At 56.4% G+C, this 25,369-nt stretch overlaps 1 protein-coding gene across 4 annotated transcripts; it reads right to left on the reverse strand.

Annotated features, from left to right (window-relative positions):
• Positions 1-40: 40 nt before the first annotated feature.
• LOC123354216 (chloride channel protein ClC-Kb-like) lies at positions 41-25,369 on the reverse strand. Of its 4 annotated transcripts, none has more exons than XM_044995994.1 (20): positions 25,227-25,369; positions 20,093-20,263; positions 18,623-18,817; positions 16,402-16,530; positions 15,269-15,408; positions 13,890-13,967; positions 13,620-13,698; positions 10,447-10,572; positions 8,317-8,401; positions 7,815-7,916; positions 7,177-7,261; positions 6,480-6,653; positions 5,697-5,766; positions 5,217-5,327; positions 4,641-4,854; positions 4,123-4,256; positions 3,554-3,654; positions 2,704-2,787; positions 1,506-1,592; positions 41-1,320 (listed from the first exon to the last, which is right to left on the reverse strand). In XM_044995994.1, the coding sequence occupies exons 2-20, from the start codon at positions 20,214-20,216 to the stop codon at positions 1,273-1,275; spliced, it is 2,166 nt and encodes a 721-aa protein (XP_044851929.1). In that variant the 5' UTR covers positions 20,217-20,263; positions 25,227-25,369; the 3' UTR covers positions 41-1,272. The 4 variants fall into 4 exon arrangements, with proteins under 4 accessions (XP_044851929.1, XP_044851931.1, XP_044851932.1 ...); XM_044995996.1 differs by having other exon boundaries at positions 18,689-18,817; positions 25,227-25,368; XM_044995997.1 differs by lacking the exon at positions 25,227-25,369 and adding an exon at positions 21,188-21,448.

Below are 25,369 nucleotides of genomic sequence, written 5' to 3' on the forward strand. Positions count from 1 at the left end.
AAAATTTCAGCTAGCCCACTGGGGGGAGGGAGAAGGGGGGACAGGTAAATGTTATATTTTAATTGAAAAGACTTCGTATGTTGGCACCACTACGCCTGGCACCTTTGGCAGGTTCCCGCCCATCGCTCAGGGCGGGGGCTGCATCCCACGGGATCTCCTCCCGTGCAGGGGGCTTCTGTAAAGCAGGCGGCTGGCACGTGCAATGATTGTTGCTGCTGGGTGCCGCTGCCTCCCCTTAGGGCTGCTCCTAAGCCCACCTCCCTTCAGCCAGCCGCTGCCCAGCCGGCAGAGCGGGCATCACGCCTGGCACTGTGTGTTTTGTCACCTAGCAGGTTCCTACTGTTGCGTGGAGACTGTGTGCACCTTGGCAACGCTTCCTGCATCAGCAGGGACAAGGGGAGCGGGTCCCCCGAGGGCTGCAACGGCTGTGACGCCTTTTCCCCGCCGCGTTCCCTGTCCCCAGAGAAATACAAAGGATCAAGAGCTCCGCCCCTGCTGGCCCTCGTCTCTGATTTACTGCGTGCCGTGACTGGGAACAAGGGATTTCAAAGGAGCCCCCCCCCCCGAATCCCCCCCAACAGCCTGGCTGCTCTGGGGACAGGCAAGGGGTGGTCTGGCTCCTCGGGGCTCGTGCGACCCTGTTCCTGGCTTACCCTGCACCCTTGCAGTTAGGGAGCAATTGCACAGTAAGGGCGGCACGTCATGTTACAGGAGAATTCAACGCAGGCAGGTCCAAACCCAGACGTACACGGCAGGAGCCAGGCCCTTTCGCTGCCCGAAGCACAAGCCCCGACCCCTTGAGCTCAAGGAGCATCTCTCCTAGGGCTTGCTAAGTAGCAGAGTCCTGGGCCCGGCCCCGAGAGGGCAGCAGGCACTAAATTCAGGATGGCGCATGCACATTTCACAGTGCAATAGACCCTGCAGCCTGGGCCTGCCCTCCGCGCTGACAGTCTGTGGGCCAAGGTGTTTGTCCCTGGGTAGCTCTGTGTTATCGTGTCTCCAGGGTGGGCGAGGGCTGCCAGCGGCTGGCAGGGTCCCCGGGCCAGAGAGGTCCAGGTGTGGCCTCTGCTCTCACAACCGTGGCTCCTTGCGGGGGGAGCAGGAAGGGTGGGGGAGCTTTCAAATCCATTTCCATTTACAAAAAATAAGTGGGGAGACGCCTGCCAGCACCGCCCCCCTGCTGCTGAGATCTCAGGGCCCCAGCGAGATCCCCTGTCCCACGCTCCGCTGCACAGGAGGGGGAAGGGGCTGCTCTCCCAGGCTCCGAATCGCTCACTTCAATGTCTTCGGATTTGCCAGGTCTTCAATCGCCTTCTTCATCTGGAAGAGAAAGCGGCAGGTGGGCAAGGCCGTGCCCCCGCCTGGCTCCGTGCTCCTCCCCGCCCCGGGGACTCGATAGCCATTCAGTCACCTCCTGCACGCCCAGGATGGGTCCTGGGGCCCCTGGCCATCCCCCGCAGGCAGCTCTCCCCCAGCCCCGAGTCCCGGCTGGCCCCAGCCCCTACCTCGCTCCGAGAGACGGCCCCGACGACCCGCCCCAAGGACGTGACGAAGACCCGCTGCAGGTTCAGCAGTTCAAACAGGTTGTGAGCCTGGAAGGGAAGGAGCGGCGAGTGTGACGTGGCAGGGCAGCGCCACCCAGTTCTCAGCAGAGCCCTCCTGCCCCCCTGCGCCCGACGGTTCCCTCTTCACGTGGAGCTGGCAGGGCCACACAAGCCTGGAGCTGCCCAGGGTAGCAGGGCCCTGGGCTTCCCCTATTGCGCCCTTGTGTACCCGCCCCAGGCGAGTTCAGGGCGTCCAGCCGCCTCTGCTGAGAACCGTGCAGGGAGCGGCCCCTGCAGAGGACACGGAGCCCATGTAGTAAAACAAATCCCGGCTGGACTCAGAACTTTGTAACAGTGGGGGGCATGTTGGCAGCTGTCTCTCTCGCTGCAGCCGATCCATCTAGCTGGGTCTTTATACCACATTCATGCCATGGTGACCCAAGCTCACACGGACAATCATCTGCACATGAAACAGACAAGCTCTCCAAGCAACCAATGCACCAGGTCTTAGCACGTGGCCGGTGCTCATCTCCACCTGAACAGAGGCTCTTGGGTAAACGGGGCTAGTACAAAGGCCTGACAGCAGGACAGGTAGGGGGCAGGCACCAGGGCCACCCAGAGGATTCAGGGGGCCTGGGGTCTTCGGCGGCAGGGGGCCCCCGCTTCGGCGGTAATTCGGCGGCGGGGGGTCCTTCCGCTCCAGGACCCGCCGCCGAACTGCCCCGAAGACCCGCGGCGGGGGCCCCCTGCCGCCGAATTACCACCGAACCAGGACCCGAAGGACCCCCCGCTGCCAAAGACCCGGAGTGAAAGAAGCTCCGGGGGCCCGGGCCCCGCGAGAGTTTTCCGGGGCCCTCGGAGCGAGTGAAGGACCCCGCTCCAGGGGCCCCGAAAAACTCTCGTGGGGGCCCCTGCAGGGCCTGGGGCAAATTGCCCCACTCCCCCCCCCCCGCCCCCGAGTGGCCCTGGCAGGCACAAGCATGGCCTGGGGCTGTATTTTGATAGCCTTTGGCACCCCTGGATGGTTTGTCAGCTGCCGCCTCTGCTCAGCAGGTTCGGGCAAGGCAGGCGGCTCCCAGCAATGAGTCTGATCCTTGTGAGCCCCATCTCTCCTGCCAGGCCTGGCCTCTCCCCAGAGCCCTTCCTCCCGCCCAGTTACCTGGTGCAGAGATGTCCAAGGTGACAGCTGGAGAGTTATTGGCTCGATGGCGCAGTCATCCCCCAGCGTCCCGCTGGAGCGAGGCTGTCGGGGAAGACAGCGGGGGGTGGGCACTGACAGGCCGGAGGAGGCCATGGCAGTGGCACCGCTTTCGTAGAGCGCTCTCGGGGGCATGTCCCACCCACACGCTGCCTCCCACGGGGACAGGACTCGGCGAAGTGCCTTTGCGGTCGGATACCTTATGGATTGCCAGGTGCTGCCCCTTTAAGAGGGTGGAGCCTCAGCAGTGGGCGTGGTCTCAGCAGGGCAACAGCGGTGATATTGGGGTAGGGTCGAACGCCCCCGCAAGCCTCTTGCCTGGGCTGGCGTCTCTGGGGATGTGGCCTCGGTGTCAGCACATGGCAGCCTGAGGCACTGAACCCCGCTTTGCAGAAGGGGCGCTCCGAGGGGATACAGCTCCGGAAGGGCCACGGGTGCGACATGGAGCCACCCAATTGTCTCGGAAGGAAACTGGGACTGACCCATGGTGACCCCCTGCCCTGCCCTCGCTAGACTGGGCGAGCGCTCTAATGGACTGCACTGAACAATCCAGCCCGGGCTGCCGGGACTGAAGAGCCTCTCCCATCACTCCTGGGCTGAAGCGATGAGAAGGGAAGAGGCTCTAAGGGGGGCTGACCGGACAGAGGGGGCGACCTGCAGCCTCTAGCCCGGGGATCTCACCAGTTCCCTCCCAGGTCTGGCCGGACACTGGTTCCCCAACACCCACACCCGCTCTGTGCTAAGAGCTGCTGGCTGGAGGGGCTCTCCCGGGGCCGTACGCGCCGCAGGGGGATGAGTGCTCTGAACCTACCTTCTCCCCTGGCTCCTGGGGGGATGGCTTGGCTTCATCGTGGGTCTGGAGGTACCTGACCAGCTCAGTTCTTTGCACCATGCCCACCAGCATCAAAGACTCTAGGGGGGAAGGAGACAGGCGATGGGAGGAGCTGGAAGGGTAGCTCAGATCCCTGGCACCGGTTGACCACTTCATGGTCCTAGGCCCAGGCTGATGGCACATCTCTGCCCACCATGGGGGCTGCATCCAGGGAGGCAGCTCCATGCCATGGGCTCTGTTAAGCCATGGATGCTCTTCTGCCAAGGTAAAGCTGCTCATGTCACCGGCTCGCTCCCACCCTTCTGGCCCGGGGCAGCAAGGAGAAACGCCAGCCACATCAATAAAGGGAACCACACCAGGTGCTCCATCCCTGCCAGACTAGGAAGCGGGTCTGTCTCTCGCTGCCCAGGGCCCAGCTCCGGGGGAAAGGGAGAGGGGCGAGGGGAAGGAAGGAGAAACAGAGATGGCCATGGGCCTGGGGGACAGAGGGAAGTGGAAGGGCCAGCAGGATCCGTGGCCCCGTCTCCGGGCGCGCTGTGGCGCGGTACCTGTGCTCTCCACAATGGGGTACTCCAGGTCGTCGGTAGAGGTCACGACGCTGAGGACCTCCTCAAAGCTGGCGCCCTTGGCCAGGACTGCAAAGTGGGTGTTCATGAACTGGCGCGTGGTCACGCTGTAGGAGCTGGGGATGGAAGGGCCGAGGGTCAGCCAGGGCAAAGGGGAGAGCGCTCTCCTCTGACCCAGCGCCGAGGCCTCTGGACAACCATCACCACCGGGGAGGCCGGGGTAAGCCAGAGCCAGGAACCAAAGACTGATGCGGGGATGGCCCTGGGAGTTGAGGACCCTGTGGTTGATCTGTTAACTCACGGTACGCCAGGGCCCCTCTCCTGCCTCAGCTCTGCCTCTGTGCCAGGCGCTGCATTCGCTACCCAGCAGCGGTGGTGTGGGGCTCCATCCCCTCCGGCTCTGGCTGGCTGCCTACCCTGCCCCTCTTGCACCTGCGCCAACCCAGCGCCAGGCCAGCGGAGGGGCAGCAGGTGGCAGCAGCATCTCCCCAGGGGCTCACCCAATGTGTCGGCTCCTGATCCGGGGCAGATAGGGCAGCTTCTTCACGATGATGGTGCCGTCGTAGAAGGAGGGCTGGAACTTCTGGGCTATAGCGTTGGCAACCAGCACGGCTAGGATGACGGGCAGGATATGGGCGATCTGCCCGGTCACTTCGAAGGCCAGCAGGGCAGTGGACAGGGTGTGGGTGACCGAGCCTGAAAATGCTGCCGCCCCTGCCAGAAGGACAATACAAAGGGTAATTACCTCCCGCTGCTGCCCAGCACCCGGGGCGGGAGGGGTGGGTCTGCCAGGGTGCTCGTGTCCAGCTCCCGCATCCTCCTGCGTCATTCTCGCTGGTTGTCAGGCCATGCAAGCCATGGTGGAGCGGAGCTGGGTCCAGCTCGCAGCACACCGGGGCCTTGGAAAGGGAAAGGAATGGGGGGAGACAGAAGGATCCTGGAGACCACCCCAGAAACATGGAGTGATACACTAAATTCTGGAGCCACCCTGCAAAGGCACCTACCGCTGCAGCCTCATTCGTTATTCGAAGCCTGTAGCCACACTCCTGAGTTGAGGTCACGTGCTAGAGACTTACCGGCCAGTGCGTAGCCTCCCGGAGTGATGGTGTTAACTACGCCGTCCGACTGGATACCATGAGGGAAGAGAAAGGCGACCACTTCCCCCACCAAACGCCCGATTGCAGCACCTGGAAAAACGTTCACCGCTGGAATCCAGCCGCTCTGATCTAAAGGTCAGGGACTCACGTTCCCACCCCCTAGTGGGCACCTCTGGGACAGAAGCGCAAATGCCCAGGACTTGTCGAGTGTACGTGCCACCGGAGCAGGAACCAAAGTTCCCAGGAGCCGGGGGTGGATCTTGCTGGTCTAAGCACTTGCTGCTTTCCCCTCTCTCCACGACCCTTCTGCAGAGCCAGGGCTCTGCGTGTCGAGAGATCCCAGCAGCCTCCTCTGAGCTCTGAGTGATAAAGGGCTGGTCCAATGGGCAGCCCTTATTCCCTGTTATGGTAATAAGGACAATCAGAAATGGGTGCAAGGGCAGGGCGAAGTGGTCTCACCGTATACAAAGAGCGGCATGAAGTACCCAGCTGGCATCGGCATGGTGGTGGCCAAGATCAGCATCCAGAACTTGAACGAACGAGAGAGCAGGAGCGAGTGAGATCCACCCACGTGCACCCACTCCAGCCATCCCTAGCCCGCGATGGTGGTGGGGTTCCAGCCACCAAACCAGTTTGCAGAGTCCTCCATCCAGCAGCAGGCCCTGCTCTGCGCATACACCCTGCACATTACCACGTCAGCGGTCACAGCCAGACCCTCATCGCCCCGAGGTGACAGCTCTGCCGGAGGGCCCAAAAGGACTGGCTCGGAGGAGCTGTGCTGAGCTGGTCTCAGCTGACCTGGCCAAACATTACATGGGAGATCTGGTTCTTCTGGCCCTCAGGCCCTTGCCAGAAGACACAGAGAGGGAGCACAGGAGTTGCTGGCTATGCTTCCCCTTGAATCACACAAGAGTAACCGGGACATTTCCCCAACAGGAACCAGAGACTTCTCCTCCTAGGCCCTTCACAAGGGCACTTCCCCTCCAACCAGTGCACATGGCACAACCTTGGAGCCCTCTGGTTTACGCACAGGTGCTGCCACCTTGTATCCCCTATCAGACTCCACTGGGTCCTTGACTTTCCTCTCCCATCTCTGCTCCATGAGGCTGCATGTTCTTGGCTCTCCCTGAAGGACCCAGGGGTTGATCCAGCAAGGGGCTCCTGACTCCTCAGAGCGCTGAGGTTCCTGTAGAATCAGACCCATGGTACCCAATCTCACGGAGACCTCAACGGGGCCAATACCTTCATCACCAGGAAGAGCACCAGGCTGCCATAGATGGTGATGCTGGGCTCCCACCACTCAATCCACAGGTTTTCAGGGTCGACTTGAGGAGGCCTGGCCAGCGATGCGTTCTGGGACAGAAGGCCCCACGTCTGGTTGTCGAAGAGGGAGGTGAGGTGCTCCTTCATGCTGAGCTGGGAAAGGAGGAGACAGGTCTAAGCACTTCCCTGCACAGGAGGAGGAGATGCTGTGAATCACTATTGTGTTCAGACACAGTCTGACTCTCTTGTCACCCGCACTGGTGTAAATCAGGAGTAGCTCCATAGATGGCCCCAGCCTGCTACACCTACCAGCTGTATTAAGCCTGGAAGACCAGACTGAGGGAAAATACAGGCTTCAGGGGACTGCTCCCCTGCCAGAGGGATCTTGGGTGGGAGGCAGAGAGGACGTAGGGTGTGGGTTGAGGAGTCTGGAGAGAGGAGCCATAGGTGCAGCCAAGCCTGGGGAGAAGGTTGGAGCTGGACTTTAGTGAGAAGATAACAGTTTACTTTGTTAGTAAAGGCAGACCCCGGGAAGGGGGGAGTTTGTCTCTCCACAGTGTGGCCCGTCTTTCAGAGCTGGTTGGAAAAGGCCCCTGCTCTCCACCCTGGAGTGAGTGCTTAGATCCCCACTGGTCAGAGAACAGGCGAGGGGATCCCGAGATAGGCCAATACTTACCCTGGATGCCATGAAGTGCCCCAGGCTGGGAGGGAATGTGATGGAGGCGAGCAGGAGGGCCACCAGGGAGGAATAAATGGGCTTGCTGAAAAAGGCAGATCAGTGACATGTAACATCACACGGCGACCCTGGAGTGGGGCTCTCTGAACGACAGGGGAAAGGGAGGGGCAGGGAGATGGCAGGTCACACAGGCTGGGTTGCCAAGTTGCAATGGGCCCATGAATTCTCCCTAGGGTGAAAAGCCAGCAAAGGTTCTGGAGCAGGAGGGAGGTTTCCTTTCTCTCCTGCAGCAGAGGAGGAGGAGGAGACAAACCATCCCCTTGTGGGCAGCGCAGAAGCCGAGCATGCCAAGAACGCTCCAACACGGAGCCTTCGCTGCCAATGGTTGGTTAGAGGGAACAAATAGGCAGGCAGGTGCCGGTGCCTCTTGGGGACTGAGCCAAGGAACCAGGACGGATCCGGTGGGAGATGACATCCAGCCCAGCACGGAGGGTGCGGAGGCTGGAGGGACAAGACGACAGGGCCAGGGCAGAGAACCACACACTTCGGCCACACGCACGGCTTGCACGGCTCCGGTCCTGCTGCACTCTGGGACCAGCCCCCCCTCCTGAGAGCGCCCCTCCCTCCAGAACGCCTACTCTGTAGCCAGCAGCTTGGCGGTGACCGTGTTCCTCCGGACGTAGCCCAGGAGCCAGCGCTGACAGAAGAGATACGCACAGCTTAGAATCCCACAGATCCCCCTGCCGAGAGAAGAGCCCGAAGAGCAGGAATTACCCCCCACGCCTCCCCCGAGAGCAGCCTGCGTCCTCCAAGGCAGGTCTGCGCACCTGCTGAGGTCATCGCCAGACATATTCATGCCGCGGCATAAAGAGACCATGAATGTAGCAATTCCCAGGTTTGGCTAGTGACTTTAGCTACAGCACCTCCCAGCTCTTAATAGATTTCATCCCCCCCCCCCCCCCCCCCCCGGTGCGGTAGGGCGCTGCTAGCGTGTCCGTTGTACCGATGGCAGAGTGTTGCCTCGGTAACTTGCTCACAGCGGCCGTTTGCCAGGCCCCAGGGCAGCAAGCCCTCCCCTGGGCTGGCCCCCCTTCCTTGGAAAGTGACACCTCTGCACCGAACAAAAGGACCTGCTCTTACCCGAGCACCATGAAGAAGAAGGTCTCTGGGAGATCAAATGGGAAATCAATCTTAAAATTGGTCTTGAATAGAGCAGTGATGGTTTCTGGGAGAAAGAGTCGGAAGTCATGACCACGGACACCCCAGGCACCCTCCAGTTCCATTAGCATTAGCCACGGGAGCGGTGGAAGCGCCCTAAAAGTGGGGGGGCCATAGGCGTCTGGACTGTGACCCCATCCCTGCTTTGCCCCTTCCCCCTGAGCCCCCACGCTCACGCCACCTCTCCCCCCGAGGCCCCGCCACCCTCTTGCTCTTCTCTGTCCCCTCTTCCCCATCGCTCGCTCTTACAGCTGGTAAGAAGGGGGGGCCATAGCCACTGGCCCCCCCTGTTCTGGTGCCCCTGATTAGCCAATAGGGAGCTGAGTGTATATCACAGATTTCGTCAGAGGCAGCAGCAGCCGGCCTGTGCCAGCGGACTAGCCCGAGTGGTGCTGGGATGGGGGCAAACCAGAGCCCAGCCTCCATGGTGACATGATATTTACATCCCCACCTGTGCAGCGGAGAACGGTACCTGCTGACCCACAGCCCGGAAGAGCCCGCCCCACCAGTGGAAGATGATTCCCAGGCACATGTTGGGGGGATGCCCCCCGCCCACGGATGGGTTCTCAGAGCACGGCTCTGCCGCTAAGGCACTCGCCCAAGCCAGCCAGCAGTGTTGGGGGTTAGCCTGGCTGGCTGCTTTGGATTTCCATGTGGAGCTGGCATCTCACAGCCTCCCAAGACATGCTAGCAGCGCCCGGCACTTCCCCATCCCCCCACGATCGTTTCGGTGTGACTCAGACTCTGGCCTTTTCTTTGACGGTTTAAAGGCAAGGGGAGAAATGAGGTGACGTTTGATGCTCATAAAACTGCGGGAGACAGAAACACATCTGGGGCTCTGCAGTCTGCCCAACCACAGCTCTTCCCAGGCAGCTCAGCCATGACCTGCAGCCCCCCCATCTCAGCCCCCTGTTCCAGTCCACAGACACGGCTCTGCCGATGCAGCTCAGCCCTGACCTGTGGTGGCACCAACGGCGGCCAGTCGTGCCAAATGGCTGGTGCTTTTATGTTGCGAACAAACAGCCGTTAGAGGCTGGGCTGGCAGAGTCATTTCAGTTTCACTGCCGCAAATATGAGCCTCATTCGGTCTGCCTGGAATGCTTTTGGCCAGCACTGCAGGTGGCTTTATCAACTGTTTTCAAGCAGGGCCATGTCTGAAATTGCACCGCCGGGGACCAGACCGTGGTTCTGTCAGCCGCATCCAGGACACAAAAGATGCATCATGCGCTATTAACGAGCTGATTTTAGCAGGATACGGGACCAAAACAGCCTAGAGCCTGCCAGTCTCCTTTCAAAGATCAGTGTCTTTTGCTGGGTTGTTCTGACCTCAGTCAGGGGAAAGATGAATTATTTTCTGGTCCAGGGTTTTGTTTAAAAAAAGAAAAAAAATGCCGTTCTGCCTGAACGGAGCACCTTTCATCCTGAAGGATAGCAAGCACTCTGCCAACTACAGACTGCTTTACAAAGGAATCTTTCAACCACCATTAAAATGCAGCTACTTCTGGGGTTGGGCCCAGCAGTTGTTTAACAGCACGTGACAAAAGCACACACAACACTTTTGGGTAGGAAGAGGAGAATACTGTATGCAAAGTGCAGGAGGTATATAGTAAGATAGAATGTAACTAGCTGAGATGGATTTGAGCCAGAATATCAGGTTTGTCCTTATGAGTTCTCTACAGTCCCTTCCCCTTGTTCCTTCTGTTTTAAAGAGGACCCTCGTCCCTTAGATATTGCGGAGCTGGAACTAATAGGATCCACCCGATCTGACTGCCAGTGTGAATCAGCAGAATAACTCTGCACTAAGTATCTGTAGCTCCTGACGCAACCTCCCAGCTAAGGTCTCACCTCCAAGTTCTGACCCAGCCAGATGCTGCATATCTCATAGGCTCCCAGCACAAGGCGGTAGGACTGGAGGAGGGCTATTTCAGTGATGGGGCAGCCCAGCTGTGCACACGGATACCCATGTGTGGTTTGACCTTCTCTTCACTCATGGGCTATCCCACCACTCCTTGTGCCCCTCTCCGATCGCTCAGCTAGCGCTGGTCCCTGTACCTTGTTCACTGTTGAAGACGGCGAGCAGGCGGAACATGAAGGCTCCGCAGGTGGCAGAGAAGAAGCCCCTCCAATAGTCCCTGACCGCGAAGTGGGATGACATCACCTCAATGCTGAACAGGACCCCTGGGGAAAGAGGTCTCAGGTTACTAGGGTGGCAAATGAAAGGCGAGAACTCGCCTTAGGCATCTGAGCAGGCCCTGGGGGAGCTGGATGCCAGAGCAGACCCAGAATGAGCCAGGTGCTTGTGCCTCATCTCCTGGCAAACTCTCAAGTGCTTGTTAAACATTACGCCCTGGGGAAAACGTACAGCACCAAGGGCCCAGATCCTCACACCAGGATTCTGGGCCATTCACAAAGAGGCCACTTAGTCTCCTCCACCTCCAGCACCACAAACGACAGTGTTACATGACGGAGAGGAGATGCTGATCTTTGAAGTGCAGAAGAGTCCCCCAACCTGCTGCTGTGAGGCCACTGCCAATTTCACGGCTCAGTGCTGATCTTACAGAGCAAGGCCCTGTGCGCGCTGACCCTTGGAGACTTTATATTTGTTCTTTCTTTGTCATAAAGTGCCTTAGGCTGAGCAATACATAGCTGCTGTCAGCGTAGGGGGAAAACACAGCACTGGCGACATAGCAATGCGAGACGGGCTTGATTTAAAGCTGCATGGAGAGTCGTTCCATTGACATCAGAGGCCTTTGGAGCAGGCCCTGGGATAGCTCCGAATCCACCCTGCATCTAGTGACAGAAATTCCAGTGGGGACATTGTTTCCGCCTGCTGCTGCTGGAGAGCTCAGTTCTGAGCTTTTCTCCTCAAAGGACCCACATTAACATTTGTCCTGTTGAATTTTAAAAGGGGTTTCACAGAAGCTAATACGCATAGAAACATTTCCCTGGTTTTCCAGGTAGGGTCATCATGGTTTTGCCACCTGGTTTTCCTTCTTAGGGGACCTCTCACCTTCCTGGGAGCGCTCTTCTGGGCATTCCCATACGCAGTTCAGGGCAGACATCCCAATGCCTGTCTGTGCACCCAGCTTCCGCCAGGTGCCATTTTGTTCTGAGTTACGGACTCGCCACGGTAACAGGATCAATTAACATAAGAACATAAGAACATAAGAACATAAGAAAGGCCATACCGGGTCAGACCAAGGTCCATCTAGCCCAGTATCTGTCTACCGACAGTGGCCAATGCCAGGTGCCCCAGAGAGAGTGAACCTAACAGGCAATGATCAAGTGATCTCTCTCCTGCCATCCATCTCCATCCTCTGACGAACAGAGGCTAGGGACACCATTCCTTACCCATCCTGGCTAATAGCCATTTATGGACTTAGCCACCATGAATTTATCCAGTCCCCTTTTAAACATTGTTATAGTCCTAGCCCTCACAACCTCCGCAGGTAAGGAGTTCCACAAGTTGACTGTGCGCTGCGTGAAGAAGAACTTCCTTTTATTTGTTTTAAACCTGCTGCCTATTAATTTCATTTGGTGACCCCTAGTTCTTATATTATGTGAATAAGTAAATAACTTTTCCTTATCCACTTTCTCAACATCACTCATGATTTTATATACCTCTATCATGTCCCCCCTTAGTCTTCTCTTTTCCAAACTGAAGAGTCCTAGCCTCTTTAATCTTTCCTCATATGGGACCTTCTCTAAACCCCTAATCATTTTAGTTGCTCTTTTCTGAACCTTTTCTAGTGCTAGAATATCTTTTTTGAGGTGAGGAGACCACATCTGTACACAGTATTCGAGATGTGGGCGTACCATGGATTTATATAAGGGCAATAATATATTCTCAGTCTTATTCTCTATCCCCTTTTTAATGATTCCTAACATCCTGTTTGCTTTTTTGACCGCCTCTGCACACTGCGTGGACATCTTCAGAGAACTATCCACGATAACTCCAAGATCTTTTTCCTGACTCGTTGTAGCTAAATTAGCCCCCATCATGTTGTATGTATAGTTGGGGTTATTATTTTGCTATTCATTGAGCAATAGCAGAAAGGGTGTGAAGACAACAGGAGGTGAATTCCTACCTCCCTGCTGGGTCCAAAAGCATCAGCCTTATAGGAAAGGTAGGAGGGAAATTGGCAAGGTGGGGTGGGGGCCAAGGAGCACAAGTGGGAACAGAGGGGGCAGAGCAGAGCCGGTTGGAGCGAGGGCTGTTGTATTATTCGGCAAGACAAGGTTTTCAGCCCCAAAGAACAGATTTTGACCATGTGAGATCCTCTGTTAGCTAGCACCAATAGAAGGCTGTTATCCTCTATGTCAGGGGTTCCCAAACGCTGGTCCGCATACCCCTGGGGGTACGCAAGAGCTTTAATACCCGGTGCCAATTTGTTATATAAAACACGGTAGGTCATTTATTTCAAGATGTACCACTGAGAACACAGATACACAGCAACACTGACGTATAGAGCCCTCCCCTCCAATCACCATGCAGCGCGGGTTCAGTTGCCCAGCAACCGTCCAGTCTAACTGAGCTCAGAACTTGGGGTGGGGGTGGGGGTTCCGTTGTATACGTCACACTGTAACTATCTCTGTTTGTAACAGTGAATTATGGAGAGGTGGCTAAAGACAGGTGGTGTTAAGAAGAACACACAAAGTATCAGTGATGAGAAGGGGAAGGCGAAGCAGGCAGCCGGGGGTAGCTCCGGCAGACGGTAGTGGGGCAGCCGGGGGTAGCTCCGGCGGGGGGTACGGGGGCAGCCGGGGGTAGCTCTGGCAGGGGGTCCGGGAGCAGCCGGGGGTAGCTCCGGCAGGCGGTAGTGGGGCAGCCGGGGGTAGCTCCGGCAGGCGGTAGGGGGGCAGCCGGGGGTAGCTCCGGCAGGGGGTCCGGGAGCAGCCGGGGGAAGCTCCGGCAGGTGGTAGGGGGGCAGCCGGGGGTAGCTCCGGCGGGCGGTAGGGGGGCAGCCGGGGGTAGCTCCGGCAGGCGGTAGGGGGGCAGCCGGGGGTAGCTCCGGCAGGCGGTAGGGGGGCAGCCGGGGGTAGCTCTGGCAGGCGGTAGGGGAGCAGCCGGGGGTAGCTCCGGCGGGGGGTAGAACACAATAAGAAAAGTTTGGGAACCTCTGCTCTGTGACCCAGCTGGCAGGAGGTGGCACCACACACTCCACCAGCATGTGACACGCTCCTCACCCCTGCCGCCCCCCGGGCCGGGCCAGTTGCACTCTTACCGCTAATGGGAGCCCCGAAGACGGTTGCAACTCCAACAGCAGCGGCTGCCACCAGCATCTCCGTCTGCTTGCTCTTGTTCTGGAACGGAGACACACGCGGAGCAGGGTGGTTTGCCTCAGACTCTAGCACTTGCAGGGAGCCCCACTACGCTGCCAGCGGGGACCAGTCGATAAGGGCAACCCCGGGGAGAAGGAATCGGGGTGTCTGACCCCACCCGCTGAGTCCCCTCTCCTCTCACCAGCAGGCGGCCGCCCCATTCGCCGCCTTACCTCATACTCCCCAACGACAGACGTGCGGATCTTTCCTAAATACGCTGCGATCATGCTGGAGAGGTGCACGAAGGGGCCCTGGAGGAGAGGAGGAGTTGGGTGCTCAGTGGTTTGCATGAAGAGCAGAGACTCGCCAAAGAGCAGTGGCGTCCTTGGAGAGAAACACCACAGCCCGGCTGAGCGAGATGTAACCTGCTGACAGTGCAGTGACAGCACGAGGTGTGGATCTGGCCCCAGCTGGTCACCTGAATTGCTTGGGAGGAGAACACGGGCTGGAAAGCCCATGAGATCAGACGGTCTCAAGAGATTACCTCCTGCGGCCATGACCTATCCGACCCCCCTACTGCCGCTCAGATCAGCGTTCCGTTCACATCTGCCAACAACAGGCAGTTACCTGAGGAACCAGGTCTAGAACCCTGCTCCTTCCAGCCCAAACCTCTGCTGCTTGAGCTGACGGAGAAGCACTCGCCTCTGTGCATTCCAGCCACTAGACGGCACCATTGTCTTTAATGTGTGGAAGAAAAACTTGTGGTGTTACAGGGGATTTCAGTTTAGGAGACACTCTGGAGGTCTCATGCAGCCAGTAGCAAAACATCATTCGAGTTTCTAAAGGTTATAGTTGATCATTTTCATTTCATTTCCTAGGGGGAGATGTGGGGGCTGTATCTCAATCCTTGCTCTGCTGACCTCAGATCTGGACCACTAGCCAAACCCCCAGGTGCAGCAATTTTCAGGTCAACCCAAGTAAACAGGCAGATTTTAGGTCACTTGGAAAAATCAGCTGTTAAACAGCAAGCTGGTCTCAACCTTAAGTGCCACTGCCCCACTCTGATATGGGCTAATTCCCACCCGCCCACCATTGCTGCTCAGCCACTGGACAGTTTCAATCTCCGTTTATTTGCCACTCAGAGAGAAGAGGCTCTTGAGCATGTTACAGACACACCCGTTCTCAGACCCAGAACGGCCCTCGGGTTCTTTGCATGTGTATCTGGAGATTCCCGTCTCTCGCTGGACTTGGAATCTGTTGACGCAACCTGACTGAAACACGCCCTCAGATATCAGACAGCTAAAGATCGCTCCGGTGCCCTGAATCAGGGTCAGATTCTCAGTACATCAGAATCATCCCACTGATGTCAATGGATTTGCACCAGCTGTGGAGCTAGCCCTGCTTGGGACACCCCAGCACCTTTTGACTTCATCTCCCTCCCAAGATTTGGAAGAGTCCCTTGTAGGGAGCATGGGGCTCTCACCCAGTCTCCTTCCTGTACTTTCTATACTATCCCCGATGGCCTACACCAGCCTGGTCCCTCAAGAGGAACCAGCAACCAAAATGTCTCCTCAGCCTCATTCAGCCACGAGACCGAGCGGGGGACACTTACGACTTTGCCGAGGAATACGGTGCTCCCACACGCGAGGGTGCAGGTCAGCCCCACCACTTTGGCTCCAAAGTTTTTAATGGCCAGGTACTCCTCCAGCATGACTCCGGTGAGAATGGTCTTGAGCTCCGGGATGCCAGAGCCTGGAGAAACACAGAAAAGTAGGACATGCCAGAATGCCAGCAAACCACTTGGTGAGCCAAGAGTTAACAGAGGTGAAGGCATTTGGTAGCAATGTCTGGATCTCCAGTTCTGGGATTCCACTGAGTCTCCAACCAGGAACCCAGTATCAACAAGGCCAAGGGGGTGTACTCTGAGTTGGGTACTTGCAATTCAAACCAGATGCCACTAGATCATCCAAAAGCAGAGAGATGCTCTGCTTCTACCCAAGGTGTCTTCCACATTTGTTGGGTTCCAGGGATAAAAAAAAAAAAAAGCCATCTGTTGCTTGCTATAGGGCAAAGACCTTTGTGCACACTTGACATTGAGAGCCAGTGAAAGGTTCCCTGTGGTCAGCCCCGGAGACAGAAGTCCTCTGTTTATCCACCAAGCCCATACAATGTGGGAAGCAGCAGCACAAACTTCCCATGCACCACCCGGCCAATGCCCTTCAATGCATCTGACCTGGGGCGTGACAGAGGAGTTCACTCTCCAGGCCCTTCCAGTCCTTGACCTGTCTGCTGTGATGGCCAACAAGGGACCCACTTAGTACTGACCGTCGTGGGATTTTTGTGATGTGCACATCTGTCTCCAGCTTTCTCCACTCTGCAGGCCACTCTCTAGGAGATAGACCTTCTGATGGACCATCTCCCAAACCATCACCCCAACCCCCCACTGCTTAGCTCTCAGAAGGTTTCGTTCTGAAGACCCTCCCACCCAAAGTGGAAGAACCATTGCATCTACTGCCCACTGGGCTGCACCTTCCCCATCATGATGTTGGTCAGCATGAGCCCATGGTGCAACAGAAGGGTCACCCCTGAAGCACTTGATATCAGGTTGGATAGTCAATAGCCTGGGGCTTGACTCCAGAAGAGACATCAGGCTGGTAAGGAGCTATGGGACAAAGGGATGATTCTTATTAATAAGATGGCTCCTCTGTGACCTGTGAGCCTCGTGTCTGAGCACGTCAGACTCACCTCCCGAGTGTGGAGTGATGCTCTGAGAGAAGCCAGTGGAGAAGGCGGACAGGGCAATCGGGTACATAGTCCAGGACAGGTACTTCAGCAGTAAGTGATCCCCGAGCTCTTGGTAAAGCCACTTGTGTGCTAGAAAACGAGTACAGCAGAGACGAAGGAAGTGATGCAGCAAAATGGACCAGTGGCCTAGCGAGTACAATATCCTGCCTCCCTCCACAACACAATCTGTTCTGATAGCCCACATACGACACACCAGAACAGAGCGACGGTCCAACTATTCCAACTTCCCACCATTCCAGTTCATACCAATGGCCCATCTATTCTGGGATCCCATCTCCTGCCGCACCATAACAGATCATTGGTCCAGCTATTCCAGTCCACTCTCTCCAACAGTGCTCAGTGGCCGAGGGAAGATGTTAATCCCATTCAAACATCTAATTGTACAATAACAGCCCGTGGAGTAAGACGGGGAGATTCTTCCTGACCCCCGTCTGACAATCTTCCTATGCCCAGAAGCATGAGGATTGGCAGTGCTTGGGTTTTTACCCCAGCTAGTGTAAACTTCAGATTCCATTCTAATTTATGTGTCCAGTGCAATAGTGAATCTTACTAAGTTGTTTGCACCACTAATACCCTATGGCAGTGAGTTCCACGGGTTTATTACACAGTGTCTAACTCTTTGATTCTCTGAATGTTCTTCCCGCCTTTCATTCACCACAGCCTCCAACTCTACGTTCCCCGGAACATTACCCTACATAAAAAACATGACACCAAAACAAACGGGGGTGGGTTGTGATAGGACAGTCGAGGGGAGGGGAAGAAGGACCGGCAAAGGGTGGGGTGGGAACAGTCTCTATTATGGGTTCGGCCGCAGGGTTTCTTGTGGCCGACGTGCTCTAAGCTTTTCATGTTAAAATCAATGTCAGTGGCACGAGAGGGTCTGTGGAAATACATCGTATACATGGGGCATCCTTCATCTGAACCCTCTTTCTATTGCCCTTTCTTGGGACCACATTCCATTCTCCTATCTAAAACCCAAATCCCTCTCTCCTCAGTGCTCTGCCCAGCTGCTGCCTTCCAGAAAACAGACGGGGGCTGCACTGAACAGGCAGCTGAAGTAAGCAAGTCACCGCGCCACCTGGAGTTGGTTCATGCCATCATTTGCACAGCCAGCGTTGCTGGAATCTGCTCCAGACGGGCACAGAAATTCAGTCTGGGATCCCTCTCCCACTCTCTGTTCCCTCCTTCACGTGGAAGAACGAGAACAAGGTGGATTTCTGTCTCCACCTGGAATGGATTCCTTGGGGAGGATAAAAGCCTCTTTTAGATTTCTGTGTCCACCTGGAGTGGATCGTCCTGAGCGCACTCTGGGCATGACAGTAATTAACGGAGATACACAGAGGAGCTCCCAGGATGCTGCCTGATCTAATGCGAACTCCACTAGGTGTCAATGTAACCTAAGTTTTCCCTCTGGGCCTGGACTCTGGCTTTGTGTATTTACCTGTCAGTGGGCTGCTAGGGTACTGCTGCAAATCCCCTCGGACTGGAGCGTCTGACGGAACAGGGCAATTCTCGACTGCTTTCCAGCCACAGATCCCAGTGGTGAGGGTGGGGGGGCGGGTGTTGCTGTTCCCATGCGGTGGAGGGGAGGGAGGGGGTAACTTGCCCAGGGTTATGCAGAGAGTCGGTGGCAGGAATAGAACCTGATGCTCTTGATTCCTAGTTCAGTGCCCTACCCACCCAACTCCTTTCCCTAAGCTTATGCTGTTTGCTCAGCCAGTGATACCCTGCACTGAATTCTGCCATCATCCCCATGGTCCAGCATCCCCATGGCACAGGCAGTGAACCCCACAGAGACCAGCCAGGCCAGGAGCTTCCTCTCAACTGATGCTGCAGTAGAGTCTTGCAGAACACCCCGTGCACTCCTAGGACAGGCCATTGCCTTGGGGCTCCTACGTGCTGAGTGAGCAGAGTGAGCCAGGAGCAGCGCAGAGGGAATTCCCTCCATGTCCAGAAAGCCCCCACTGAGCAGCTTTGGCTGCAAGGACTATGGGGCATTCAGGAGAGGCGTCCAGTGGAACAGTGCAAGCCAAGGCCTGGCCAGGAGCACCTGAATACTAATCCCATCTCTGATCCTACCTCCTCCTGTGGCACTGGGCAAGTCACAGCCCCTCTCCCTGCCTCAGTTTCCCCAGGCGGATAATCATTCTGCCCTACTCACTGTAGAGGCTGGGGTCCTTCGTAGTATTCAGCTGAGAGAAAGCGATCACAACCGGCCAATAGTTACCATTCGATAGCCTGGAGACTGTGAAATCCATGGCGAAACTGATCAGCGCCATTATCACCCCCAGGAAAAAGAGGAAGTACCAGTCATCACCGACACGGAACAGCTGGCGCTTCACACACTCCAGGCAGCCTGCAGGGGGCACCAGTGGGACAGGGCGAGTCAGACACACTCCGCTGGGGCCAGGTAAATCACATGTTACAAGGAGGGTCAGCTACACCCCACAGGGCATGAGTTTGATTGTTGCACGGCAACTCGTTCCTTTTGCTGAGGGACTGTGGCTAACCCAGTAAAAACACTGGCCCCAGATCAGGGCCCAGGCACCAGGAGAATTTCCTCCTGCTTGGGCTCCTGGGGAAGGATTTGGGGGGTCGCTCTTTTCAGCCCCCTTGTAGACAGAGGCTGCACATCCCTCACAGGAGGAAAGTGAGCAGAGCTGGTCAGTAGCGCAGGGTCTGGCACTGAAGCAGAAAGTGATTGTTTGTTCTGCACTCGGAGGAACAGGTTCCCGGAGGATGGGAGAAGCACAAAGACACTTTTCAACCAGCTCAGTTATCAACCAGGAAACAAAGTTCCCCTGGGGGGGCAGCTTCGTTAAGGCTGAAATAGTCCACGAGTTCATTCCGAGATTCATTTTCAGACCAGCTACTGCCAGCGAGACCTACCCAGCAGCTGGGTTTTGTTCTTCCGCAGCTCTCTATGCAGGCAAATGTCAGGGGAAAGGCAGGACAGACTGAAGGGGCACCTTAGACATACCAGCTGGATGTTATTAAATACAGCTGACCTGCAGCCATGGTGGATCAAACCCGGTGCAGTGATTCGGGGGCAGCCATTTGAAATCCAAGCCCAATGGATACTTAACATGGCTGAGCCATTACACCCATTGAATTTATTTCCCCCATGTTAAGTATCCTCACAGCTTCTTGTCAAACTGTCTGAAATGGGCCGTCTTGAGGATCACTGCAAAAGTTTTTTTTCTCCTGCTGACAACAGTTAATCTTAATTAATTAGCCTCTTAGAGTTGGTCGGGCAACTCCCACCTTTTCGTGTTCTCTGTATGTGTCTCTCTCTCCTCACTCTATGTTCCATTCTGTGCGTCGGATGAAGTGGGCTGTAGCCCATGAAAGCTTATGCTCAAATAAATGTTAGTCTCTAAGGTGCCACAAGTCCTCCTGTTATTAACGACACACCGTAGAGTTGGGGGGTTTAGGAACTGCAAGGCTCCAGCTGGGGAGGTGCCTGTGGCCCCAGCCCCCACCCCAGAGGGGTCTAGGTGTCACACTTGAGGGCCTGCTGGCAGGGGAGGATGCTGCTTATGCGCCATCTGGATTAGATGACCCAGGAGGCCTTTGACAGCTCTGCCACCCGCGCTGGAGTAGGAACATTTCCATCCATTTCGGCTCTTACCTCGGATTGTCCTGCGTGTTCTGGGCCAGGGCCTCCAGCTTTCTTCTAGCACTAGAATCCTCTCCGCCTCCTCCTGGGCAGCATGGTGCTCCCTCCGCCCCCTCCAGGACCCTGCCGTCGCCATGGGCCAGCGATGGCTCCGGGCCAGGAGTAGCAGGTCACTGCTGGTCCCTGTGCAAATGGGAGCAGCTTGCTGGTAAGAGGCGGGTCCGGGCTGCCTCACCGTAGGGGGTTCTGGGCTACAGAGAGGCCCATCTTACAAAGGACGGCGCTAACCAGGGACCATTTCACTAGCAGCGACCGTCAGGGCCGCCCAGAAGATTCAGGGGGCCTGGGGCAGGGCCGGGTCTTCGGCGGCAATTCAGCGGCGGGTCCCTCTCGGAGGGAAGGATACGCTGAAGAACGAAGCGGCAGCGGTAGAGCAGCCTAAGTGCCAGCAATTGCAGGTTTTTTTTTTTCCCCTACCGCTTGCAGCGCTTGTACTCACCAGGCGGCGCTCCGAGGCTTCGGCAGCACTTCAGCGGCGGGTCCTTCACTCGCGCCGAGTCTTCTGCTGCACTGAAGGACCCACCGCCGAAGACCAGGAGCGAGTGACGGGCCTGCCGCCGAAGACCAGGAGCGAGTGAAGGGCCTGCCGCCGAAGTGCTGCCAAATACCCGGAGCGGCTCGCGGGGCCCCTACAGGGCCTGGGGCAAATTGCCTCACTTGCCCCCCCACTGGGCGGCCCTGGCGACCGTACAGCTTTGGCAAACGACAGGCTCAGCTGTCCTGGTCTGCATGTGTGGTGGGGACACCTACCTCCCACCAGCTGCTGCTTCCCCAATAACGCAGCCGTGGGGTACTTCTTTGCTGGGTCAGAAACAGCCTCCTCATGGACCCTGGGCTGGAGTTTGATGTTACATGGCTGCAAATCCGTTCACTTACACTGGGGACACTGAGCCCTGGTCGCTCCCCTCCCCTCCCTGCTCCCCAAGCTTGCCTAGTCCCCTCTCCCCTCCTCCATCTGTCTTGCCTCTGTTGTGGTGAAAGCTTCTCCTCTGGCCCTCCCAGAATCCAGAACAGACTCCCTGTATGGCTGCCAACTCACTGACTCACCCTCTCCTTTCGTATCACGCCTGAAGACGGCATTGGCCCTGCCTGGATCTCTTGAGACAAAGTCAGTGGGACTTCGGTCCTCCTTGGAGTGGCCTAATGCCCAGGGGTGAGTGTCTGGTCCAGAATCTCGCAGGAGAGCGAGGGGTGATTTAGCTCTGCTGCGCACCGGGAAGCAGTTTATAGGACAGATCCCGCACCAGGTAAAGCCGCACTGTGCTAATAATAGCTGATGTTTGGCATCCAGCTGGAGTGAGCGGGTGATTAATGTGTTGACTGAGTGGGTGACCTTGAGCTGCTAATGGAGTGAGACCCAACAACAAGGAATAAATTCTCCCCCCTGCGCACCAGGCCCGTGAGGCCTCAGGGCATCCACGTGTTGTTCACAGGAGGCCAAGAAGGTCAAGTGTAGGACAGGAGGTTATCAGACAACTCACGCTCAGCTCACAGCTCGGTTTGGATCCCAGGAGAGGCCCTGTGGCAAAGAGACACGATTCCCTCCAGGCATCCCGCCCCTGGCTCAGCTGCCCGGACCACCTGGGGATGGAGGCTGGAGCCAAACCTCTACCCGTTTCCTGCCCACGGTCCCAGGAAGCGGGTGAGCAGGGGCATCAAAACAATAAGCGTGGCTGATGTGTCAGGAGATGGGGCTCTTCCCTCTGAGCCAGCCGGGTAGCCCTGCCATGCCCAAAGGGGGGTCTATGGTCTCAACCCAGTTCTAAGATCAAATGAAACCAAAAGGCATTTAGGGCTGGATCCTGCCCATCCCCTGCCCCCCACTCACGCAGAGCCCCCCCTGAAATCGACACAATGTAAGGTCATGATAAAGGTGAGCAGGGCTGGCAGAATCCAGCCCTTAATGAACCTTTATGACAGGGACAGAAGTACCTGGCTAGAAACCATCCTGTTTCGGGTTGCATTCCAGGAGGGCCTGGCTCTTGTATCAGCCAAACTGGGTTCACCTAATTCAGACCACTCGAGCCATCCCTGAGGATTCAGCCCCTGTAGTTTCACAGCACAGAATCCGCGCGTGCAAGGACTTGCACCAACAAGGGTGCACTAACAGTGAAGCCTCGGCGCGGGGGGGAAATGTACAGCGTGTGCCACGCTGCGACCCAGCAGCCAGGCCATTCACTCCTGCCAGGCCCCAGGCTTGAAAGCAGGGGCAGTGGCTGCAGGAGTGAGGAGGGAAGGGGGCTTCATGGCTAGCAGGGTGGTGGTTGGTTTGGGGCTCTGATGGGCATGGGAACGGGGATCAGAGCGGGAATGGGAGGGAGTAGAGAGGAGTCTAGCTAGAGCTGATAGAAAAAACATTTTGATGGAACGTGTTCGGTATCAACTGACTGTGACCAAATGGGAATTTTTCAGCAAAAGCTTCTGTGTTCATCAAATATTTTCACCAAAAAACTGAAATCTGATTAGTTTTTGTTTCCTGCAACCAAAAAAAAACCCAAAAATTTCAGAGTTTGGGGTTGCTGAAAACTGAACTTTTTTTCAGGTTTCAGTTTCTACGAGGAAATTTGTTTTGACAGAAAAAAGAGAAACATTTTGCAGCTGTGTCAAAATTTTTCGTGGGGGAAGAAACATCTTTTCCCAACAAGCTGTGATCACAAGCCTTGTGACAGGGGATCTCACTGGGCCAGGCCACATGGAGAGTCTCAGAGAGTCCAATGTGGGGAAGTGAATGTCTTCCAGCCCTTTCACCGTGCACAGACTCCTCTCCGAACCCGCCCTCTCTCCCCAAGCTTTTCCATGCTGATCTGGACCTCTGCACTTTTCATGGTTTGCCCATTGCTCATTCGTACCCTAAAGATGAGTCTTTCTTGGACGGGCCGGGGCAAGGAACCAGCAGACGGCACCAAAGACAGATGATACCTGTCCGTTAAAAGAACAGGGAGCCCTACAGGTGCCTGCTTTCAGCACTGCCGTCTTCTCCAAGTCAGTCCTGCACAGGAGTTGGGGGGGACCAGCTGGTGGCCCTTGGAGATGCAGGAATGGGATTCCGTCCCAGGAACTCAAAACAGCTTCCCTGCATTCTGCCGTGAGCAGTTCAGGGCACTCCCATGTAACAGCACTTTCTGATTCAGCAGATGTTCAGAGGCCTAGATTCGGCACTGGTATGGGCTGTGCTCCTTTCTGGGCAGGACAGGGGCAAAAGTGGCTGTCTGCCAGCATTGTTGGCCCAGATTCTGGGCACAGCCATGACCCACTTTGTTGGCTTAGGGTACGAAGCAGTTTTTGCTGCTTTATTATTGGGCACCTATGTTAACACCCCCTGAAATTCATGGGGCAATTTGCCCCTCTAAGGGCTATTGCTTCAGGCTCTCTGCAGACTCAGACATCACTGCATTGATAATACTCACTTCACCTTTCAAGGTTTTCTTCACATCCAGGACAGCTAGAGACTTACTGTTGTTTGTTTTAATGAAAGCCGAGATCCTCACATAGAAGAGGGCACCTTCAAAAGCAGAGCTGGATTGCTGACTAGGCACAATCCGGCCCCATTCAAGCTGGGGAAGAATTCCCAGGTAGCCAGTCATGCCATTTTTCCAGCTGCTTCATGCCACCCACTGGAGTGGAGCCCCCAGGCCCGGGCCAGAATCCAGCCCAAAGCCTCTCTGACTTGCATTGCTCACTAACGTGCTGAGGAACCTCAGTTTTGCTCCACAGAGAGGAAGGGAGTCGACAGAGAAGAACGAACCACAGAAAATCTGATTTCCTCCCAGCTTCCTGGAATAACTAACTAACAGGGCCGATGGCTACAGCGGCAAAGGAGCCCCCAGCTGCCAGCGTCTCCACCCAGCATGGGGGGCACAGAGGAAAGGGGCTGAGATTCTCAGCAGGTGTGAACTGATGCCACTCCATTGAAGTCCCTGGGGCTGTGTCAGTTTGCACCAGCTGCGGAGCTGGCCCCTAGGCTAGTGTCTGACAGACAGCGTCACCACTGTGGGATTGAAACCACAGACTCAGAGCGTGTCTGCACTGGAGCTGGCAGGGCGAGTCCCAGATCAAGGCGACAGCCCTACGCTGATTGAGCCAATGTAAGCCTGGTGGTCCAAGCAGCAGGAGGGACTGGCCGCCCCGAATACAGGCCTATGGGGTTCAGATGGGCTCATACCCATCCCACCGCTCCCACCACTATTTCTACGTTTTAGCACGCTAGCTCGATCAGACCTAGCATGGGCATGTGTCTGGCAGCTGGGCATCTCACCCCAAGGGGAGGGCAGAAGCCCCCTGAGTTTCATACAGGAGGTGGGCAAGCTCCCAGGTGGAGCTCTTAACTACAGCACAGAACTAGTGGAGAGGAGAGGTGCCCCTGGGCCAGGGGGCCAGGATTTTGTTTACAAACAGAGGCCGGGTGATTAAGATAAGAAAGGGCTGGTGATTAAATGAAGGGTATGGACGTTTAGCCTGTAAAAGAGGAATCCTCTCCGGGGGGAGAGGGAGGAGGGTTGTTTTAGAGAGAACACGGGCCGGGGGCTCAGAAAAAAATACAGCAAAGCACTGAGCCCAGGTTACGTTCAGAAAAGGGGGAGATTGGGGGGCGTAGATGAAAAGAAGGGGTCAGACCCAGGGCAGGGCTAGCAGCGTACAGAGAGGTTCCCACTCTACCTGTGGTATTTATGTGGTTTCATCACCATAGTATCTGAGGCTGCACCTCACAATGTCTAACCTATTTCTCCTCCCAGCCCCTCGGCAAGGTCGAGCCGTGCTGTTATCCCCACTGTACAGGTGGGGCACTGAGACACACACAGACTAAAGGCAGATTTTCAAAGGCATTTAGGCACCTAGTGAGATTTTCAAATGCACTTAGAAGGTTTGGTGCTTTGTAAACCCCTCTAGATATCGAGCTGCATCTCTGGGTGCCTAAAAACCTTTGAAATTCTGTCCTTAAAGCACTGGCCTGGGGTCAGAGAGGAAGTCCATGGCGGGAGTAGAACCCAGGTCTCTCAGGACCAGCTCCCTGTACAGCAGACCAGCCTCTCTCTCTGCTACATGCTGCAAAAAAAAGGCACCCTGCTCAGAGCACTGCAGGACTCACCTGTGTGCGTCTCAGGACAGCTGCTGCCTCCGGAGTTCTGCAGGAATCTACCTCCCAGCCTCTGCACTTGCACTGGCCCGGTACCAGTCGCTGTCCCTCCTCCTCGCCCCACCCAGGCAGTTATCCCTAACAACACAGGAAAG

The sequence above is a fragment of the Mauremys mutica genome, chromosome 21 (assembly GCF_020497125.1).
Source record: "Mauremys mutica isolate MM-2020 ecotype Southern chromosome 21, ASM2049712v1, whole genome shotgun sequence".
NCBI classification, from domain to species: Eukaryota; Metazoa; Chordata; order Testudines; family Geoemydidae; genus Mauremys; species Mauremys mutica.